The sequence below is a fragment of the Pteropus alecto genome, unplaced genomic scaffold (assembly GCF_000325575.1).
Source record: "Pteropus alecto unplaced genomic scaffold, ASM32557v1 scaffold40, whole genome shotgun sequence".
In the NCBI taxonomy this organism is placed as follows: Eukaryota; Metazoa; Chordata; class Mammalia; order Chiroptera; family Pteropodidae; genus Pteropus; species Pteropus alecto.
The window spans coordinates 6,977,062-6,984,861 of NW_006431919.1; the positions used below are offsets into that span (position 1 = coordinate 6,977,062).

Here is a 7,800-nt window from a genome sequence, read left to right on the forward strand (position 1 = left end):
TGAACCCTATATATTTTTATTTGTGCTTGCCGGGAAGTGCTGAAGGAAACTTGATACCAGAAGCTTCTTGGGTGGGAGTGAGGGTTAAGAAGACTGCTAATGAGAATGAGCATCCAGGAAGATCACAGTGGAGCGTGCACCTCTGAAGGAAGCATTAATCACTTCTATTCCAACCCTCAACCCCAGGCAGGTTTCCTTCTAGCAATCCCATGCTGTGTTTCTCAACCTCCTCTCAGATGCTTGCAGCGGCGGAGGCCTAGAAGCTTCTTGGGTGGGAGTGAGGGTTAAGAAGACTGCTAATGAGAATGAGCATCCAGGAAGATCACAGTGGAGCGTGCACCTCTGAAGGAAGCATTAATCACTTCTATTCCAACCCTCAACCCCAGGCAGGTTTCCTTCTAGCAATCCCATGCTGTGTTTCTCAACCTCCTCTCAGATGCTTGCAGCGGCGGAGGCCTCTACCCCCAGCACAGTCTGTTGTTGGACAGCTCCCATTTTATAATGCTGTAAATATTGAGCAAAATCTGCATTTTGGGTGCATTTCATCAGCTAGTTCAGCTATATCCTCTGTCACATCCCCATACGGGATATCCGCTGTTTTGTGTAGAACTGTACCCCATGTGTGTACCCCCACATGTGTCTCTCCATGCAGAGAATCATGTCTACTGGGGAAATTTTGACCAAGAAGCTGTATTTCCTTAGTCTTTACTTACCGACTTATCAAACAAAGTAATATTAATAGCTGTTATTGCAGTGATTACATCCGATGTGCCAGGCACCATACTCGGCGCTTTCTATATGTTCTCATTTAAACCTCCGACAACCCTGTGGAGTTGGTATTATTATCTTTCCTTAGGGAAAACCGAAGCTAAGAGAGGTTAAGTAATTTGCTCAAGAGAGGTTAAGTAATTAGCTAATTTGATCATTTAGCTAGTAAATTTATGGACCTGGAGTTTGAACTCAGGTGTGCCCACCCCAGTTTATAACTCAAGGCTCAGACAAAGCAAAAGAAAAAAAAAATCATAGAATCAGAGGGAAAAAATAAAGTAGCTGATTGCTTTCTGTGTCCTCCAGGGATATGCATCTGAAAGTACCCTGCTGCTCAGAAATGCCTTTCATGGGATATTTGAGAGGGGGTGAAGAAGTGCCCAGCGCTTTACTGGCTTCGGAGTGGAGGCCTGGAGTGCCTGGTATGGGTGGGGGGTGGAAGGAGGTTCCAACAGCCCGCGTACTCTGTCAGATGCCCCTCGGGGCCCTGAGCATGACAGAGATCACCTTTCCCGCCGCCTGTGCAGGCTTGAGCGTCAGCCATCTTCAGAAGAAAAGTAAAGCTTTGAGTTTTTTAATCTTGGAAAACAAATGTTGGGAAGTAAATTAGGCTATGATATAGTTTAGTGGGTTTTTTAATTTACTTTTATATTGACATATAATCATATCTAGTAAAAAAAAATGCACTCAGTTCAGGCTGCTATAACGGGAATACCGTCGATGAGTGGCTCAAACAGCTTTAATTTATTACCTGGAGATGGGAAGTCCAAAATCCAGGTAGCAGCAGACCCGGTGTCCAGTGGGTGCCCACTTCCTGGTGTGCAGAAAGCCTTGTTAAGTGTACACATACTTAGTTTCATGCATTTTGACCAGTGTGTACATCCGTGTAGTCAACAGCCCAAGCCACACGTAGGGCATTTCCATCACCTAGAAAGTTCTCTCACCCCTTTCTGGTCAATCGCTTCTCTCACCAGAAGTAAACCACGGTTGGCTCTATTCTTCATCCCCAGATGGGAGACGGGGGTACAGAGCGGGGCTTTAGTACCCGGGCTGGAACCGAGATGCACCCACCAAGGAGAGTCAGCCCCTCCTAACATTCAGCACCTTGCTCGCTCTGCCCTGTTTGATAGGTGTTCCTGTTCCAAAGACACTGGAGTGGTTTACGCACACACAGGAAGTGACATGGCCTGGCCCCTGGTTGGCTAAATCCAACTCACATACTTGGGGATTTGCCGAACATTGACTTCAGTGAACATCACGCTCCCAAATCAGTTATAGTTTCTTCCCTGCACAAGCCATTCCTGCCCCGTAACATTTAGAAACCTTTAGTAACCACTATAAGGGAACCCTGCGCCAGGTTCAGGCAGAGTTTACTGTGACATGTGACAGCACATCGGTGCCAACTGCCGAGCCTGCTCTTCCTCATATTCTGAGCCTCCCCACGTGCAGACATTAGCTTACCAAACAAACCATTATTCAGCCTGCTGGGGGAGTGGGTGTTCTGATTCCTCGCAAATCCTTGCTTTGAGCGGGTCCTCCAGTTACATTCTTCGTGTATCCTTGTTATTAGGGGCTGCTATCATTATGAAGCTTGCTTTGTAAAGTTTAGAATAACTCATCTATACAAAAACATACTTAACGAGAAACCTAAACTGAACATAATTCAATTTTCCCTTGGTGGCTCCAGAGGGAGTTGAGACTTTTGCAGCCCTCCAAAAGTATCATTACAGTTCCTATTTAATTCAGGTAAGGTTTCTAATTAGCCAACTAATAGAAAATTTCACTTAATAGAATATTGGATGTGGTCTTCAGATATTTGCATGGTTTGTGTTCAAGAATTTTACAATTCTGGGTAGGAAAATTACACTCAGAACTAAGCTTTGAAGTGAAGCCTTATTTAAAACCAGTTATGGTTTATAATAGAATTCAGCTCCCAGGATCCACCATTGTAAGTAGAGGTTAAGGACATGGGCTTTGGAACATGACCTACCTGGATGCAGATCAGGGCTCAGTTACCCTGTGTGGCTTTGAGCAAGCTACTTACCACCCTGAGCCTCAATTCCCTCATCTGTGAAATGGGGCTGAGAATTGCCCATAACCATATGTTCATTGTGTGGATTAAATGAGAATGCACGTGGAGAGCTTCGCAAAGCCTGGCATTCTGTAAGCGGCAGCATTTCAAAACAAAGTCAGCGATAACTTTGCAGTCTCACCAACCAAATGAGACCAAGTTAGGGACCTATATTTTGGTCATATATTCTCGGACACACTTAAAAAGATCCTGTTTTCATCGAAGGTGTCTCATAGAGGTTCTGAGGACAGTGGAGGTGGCCAGTCAGTGGCCAGGGCTCTGAGCCCCCAACTGGCACCCACACAGGGCAGTTCTGCTTTGGTCTACATCACATACTAGTTCCTGTCATGGCTTTTTTCTTTTTTGGACTCTACTTGAAAAGTTAGGAAACCACTGATTTAATCCAACCCCCTCCTTTTATAGATGAAGAAACTGGTTTTCCCACACACTCAGCAGAGGTCTCTCGTCCCCCAGGCCTAGACCCCACCCTGCTAGAGATGGAGGCAACTGACAGTAGAAGAAGATGACATTGAATCAGCCACTGAGTTTTCACATGGTTCTTTCTGCCAGTTTCTAGTACTAAAAATGTCTCTACAGAAAGAAAATCATCCGTTTTGCCCCTACCCCATGGCTCAGTGGGTAAAAGTCCTGGTTTGTGTGTGGACACTCATAGGTAGCAAGAGTCTCTATAAAAAAGATATGAACCCAGACGTGCTTTTCCCTCTTCGGCTGGGGGACCACTGCTGCCTCTAGTGACCTTTGCTCCATCCTGTGGCCACTGGCCACACCTCTCTCCATGGCCAGCATCTTCAGACACAGTCATGGGGTCCCCAGTGAGAGCACGCAGATGACATCGGGTTTCCATCCTTTCTATCGGCGAAACGTCTCCCACCAGGACTCAGGCCGGCGTCCAGTCAGCGCCCAGCCACTTACTTTGTATTCCTGTATTGCAGCCTCTCAACATCGCCTACAGCCACATCTACAGCTCCTACAGGAACTTCGTGGGGCCCCCTCACTTCAAGACCATCTGCAGACTCCTGGGTTACCAGGGCATTGCCGTGGTCATGGAGGAGCTGCTGAAGATAGTCAAGAGCTTGGTAAGGAAGGGCCTCGCAGCGGCCTGGGATGACTCCAGTGGGCTTGAGGGGAACAAGATCTGCTGTCACTTTTTACCTGGCCCGGGAAATCAAGTCACAGCCCTATCTATAGGAATCGCCAGAGAATCCTTTGCCTTTATCCCTTGGTTCCTGTTACCTGTCACTCTGTTACATTTCCGTGCTGCTTCTGACTACTTCTGGCTGTGCCTCTTGTTTTCTGACCCTGAGCTCACTCCTTGTACTTGGTGACTGAACTCAGCAATCCTGACCAATCCCCCTTAGGGCCTAGTAATGACTGCTGGTACTCCCCGCCTGTGCAGTGCTATTAGAGTAAGACAAACTCATGACCCATGTGCTACCATGTTCCCCTCCCATACCCATTGCAGACATCTCTGATTAATCACCACACCTCTTCCCCTTGGGATTTCTCACTAACCACTTCTACTAATACTGCACTGGCCTCAAGGGAATTCTGTAACCCTTTACCACCATTCTGTCTCCGCCGCAAATATGGTCATCTGAACCTTCATTTAATTCCCCACCATACTGCTGAAACAAGGCTGAAACACTTAAAACAAGATTTTCCTGAAAATTTGAAATAACAAAAGAACAATAATGTATAACTGTAGCAGGCATGGCAAACAGGACTCACCTGCTGACTTAAGTCCCCTGGTAGCAGCTTCTTCGTAGAGCCATGGATGGTTATGGATTACGAAGCTAAATCCAGAGTTAAACAGGAAAAATGTGGTAATTGGTTAAAGATTTATCCCTTGGACAGGGATAAATGTGCTATGTATTTTCCATGCTTAAATTAGATAATGTGTCTCGGTCTCCACAGCTCCCGGCCCCATTTTATTTTAGCTCTTAGTCTGGATCTCATTGAAGTTCCCCAACCCCAGGAAGGACACCGTGCCTAGAAACTGCCCTCCTTAAAGTCTGTAAGCCCCGGCGGGTAATGCGAGAGCTCCCTTTGCCGTCTCCTAAAGGCCCATCGTCCCTTTCAAAGGGCAAAGGGGCTGTCCCCCACTTTGAGGGGAGAGCCTGCTCTCAGGGAGAGTGCCTTACTGTCTTAGCCCAGGCTGGTATAGCAAATACCTCACAGACTGGGTGGCCTAAACCACAAATGATTACTTCTCATAGTTCTGGAGGCTGGAAATTCGAGAGAGAGTGCCAGCGTGGTCGGGTTCTGGTGGGGGCCCCCTCCAAGTTCACGGACGGCTGCCTTCTCGCTGTGTCCTCACACGGCAGAGAAAGCGCCTCTGTCACGTCTTTTATAAGGGCCCTAATCCCATTCGTGAGGGTTCCACACTCACGACTGATCACCTCCCAAAGGCCCCACCTCCTAATACCACTCCCATTCGTGAGGGTTCTACCCTCATGACCGATCACCTCCCAAAGGCCCCCACCTCCTAATACCATCACATTAGGGAGTGGGGGTTCCACAAGTAAGTTTGGGACACATTCAGTTCACAGCACTTACCCACAGGTCTCAGTAGAACCACCCCTCCCACCCCCCCGCCGCCCCGTACACTCCAGTAGCCCGGCATTCAGCCCAGAGACACACATATGCGGCAACGGTGGATTATTTCGTCTGTGCTCCTCTCTTGTCAGCTCCAAGGAACCATTCTCCAGTATGTGAAAACACTGATCGAAGTGATGCCCAAGATATGCCGCTTGCCCCGGCATGAGTATGGCTCCCCAGGTTGGTGATGGGGAACCAGAGACAGGGGGCGGTGACAGGAAAATAACCCAAGCCCATCCCTTAGTGGAAGGGCTCCGGCCATCTGCCTCGGGTTGTTTGCTCCTCTGACGTGCCAGTGAGCTGGCAGAGCTCTGGGTTTGCATCTTCCCTCTGCGGCTGACTAGGTAGCTTTGAACCATTTTTAATCCCTCTGAGCCACAGTGTCCTCTCTGTCAGCAAAAGTAAATGATGCTTGCAAGGCCTGCCTCACAGGGCTGCTGGGAAGCTGGAAGAGGACCTCAAGTGTGAGAGCTAAAAAATAAATAGCAAGGTTTACTCGTAAAGGTCTTCATTAGCTCAGCCTTCTAGGATTCCTTCTTCCATTTGCCCAGTTGGGAGGCTGGTGCCCCAGGTGGCATTTCTAAAGTGAGTCAGGAAACAGCCTCTGGGTAGAAGAATGATTCTTTCCTTCCCTTGGAGTGAATGGAGCTAGGACTGAATTTGGGGCCCTAGGGAATACAGAAAGATAGAGACCAAGAGTTTGGCACCTGGTATTTTTTCTAAAAATAAAGATGCCAGGTACTGACTGGGTCAATGTGATTCAAAATAAGAAAGGGTTGGGGCCAAAAGCTCTGATTTTCAGTGTCAGCTGCCCGTCTTACTTACTAACTGTGTGACTCTGGCATGACACTTACCCTCTCTGAGCCTCATCCAAAAACGAGGGTAATAGTGCCTAGTTCCTAGGGGTGTTCTGAGTTTTAAATGAGATATTGCAGATAATATCTAACCCCTATAAATAAATACTAATTCCTGCCATTACCAAGAATTCAAGTATTTTTGGAGAGGGACTGGGAAAGACCCAGGGCTCCTCAATTCATGTGTGTTTTGTTTTCTTACCAAAAAGATCTGAGCCAGCCTCCTGAGCTTCCTCTCCTACGGAGCCCGGAAAGGTTTGGCTTTTTGCTGTCCCAGGGTCGTGTCTGGGGCTGCTGCTCCGCTGGCACTTCCCATACACCCTGCTGACCGTGCCCCTTCGCCCCCAGGCATCCTGGAGTTCTTCCACCACCAGCTGAAGGACATCATCGAGTACGCGGAGCTCAAGACAGACGTGTTCCAGAGCCTGAGGGAAGTGGGCAACGCCATCCTGTTCTGCCTGCTCATAGAGCAGGCCCTGGTGAGTCCTAAACCCAGAGGGGTTGGAGCATCCCAGGCCAGAAAAGACCCCACCCCAACCAGACACCTGAGGGCCCTCTACCACGGCTGCCCAGGGGAGTCTGTAGCACAGATTCAGGCTCGTCCAGTGCAGGCCTCGGTCTCCTCTCCATTCCACTTCAGACAGCTCCACGCACAGGCCCCAGCTCCACCGTCACTCACCGCAAGACCTTGGCCACCCGTCAGAGTGTTAGTTTCCCATTCACTCGTTAAACAAATAGCGACTCCTTGGCTGCCACAAGGCAGGTGCTGCGCTCAGAGATGCAGCAGTAGCCAGTCCCCTGCCTTGTGGCCCGCCCAGGAGCGAGGAGGTTTTGAACAAGTGTTCACACAGAAATGATCCGTTTGCAATTACAGCAAGAGCCACAAGGGGCGAGTGCAGGGTCCAATGGGAACATGAAACCAACCGAGACCCTGGTGTGGCCTTGGGGGTGAGGGAGGACTTCCTCGATGAGGAGGGGACCTGCGGAATGACCAGGAACTTGCCTGGTGGAGAGCTGGGACAAGTGTTCCAGGCTGCGGGTAGAACGCGCAGTGTGGTCTTCAGTGTGTCATGATGGGAGACAGTGATTCTACCCTGCAGGGAAGGTAAAGGCTGGAAGGAAGGCATGCATGTAAGGTGCATACAGTAAGAACTTAATAATTGGTTGTAGTTACCATAATGAGCAAAAGCACGCCTCCCTATGCTTCCACCTCCCGGGACCACACAGAACCAGCCCACTCTTTTTCCCACCTGACCCCCAGCCCTGGAGGGTGATCACGGAGGCTGCATTCTCCACATTCTTTCCAGGGCAAGTCAGTTGATCTCTGCTCTTCTCCATGGGTGGTGTTCACAGGTGGGTCCAGCCCTACCTGTATTGGGTAACGGACACCCTTGGAGCAGTGGAAGGAGATGGGGAGCGATGTTGCTCTGGGGGTGCATAATCCTCAGGAGGCAGTAGGGGTGTCGGTGTCCATTCCCACGCTCATCT

The 7,800-nt window shown here is 49.1% G+C and overlaps 1 protein-coding gene across 1 annotated transcript in view; it reads left to right on the forward strand.

Annotated features, from left to right (window-relative positions):
• Nucleotides 1-7,800, forward strand: part of CYFIP2 (cytoplasmic FMR1 interacting protein 2) — a 96,145-nt gene that overhangs the window by 59,710 nt on the left and 28,635 nt on the right. The window contains exons 22-24 of the mRNA XM_006906461.3: nucleotides 3,793-3,936; nucleotides 5,548-5,638; nucleotides 6,661-6,791. Coding sequence (XP_006906523.1) covers nucleotides 3,793-3,936; nucleotides 5,548-5,638; nucleotides 6,661-6,791 — 366 coding nt within the window. The remainder of the gene's footprint in view (nucleotides 1-3,792; nucleotides 3,937-5,547; nucleotides 5,639-6,660; nucleotides 6,792-7,800) is intronic.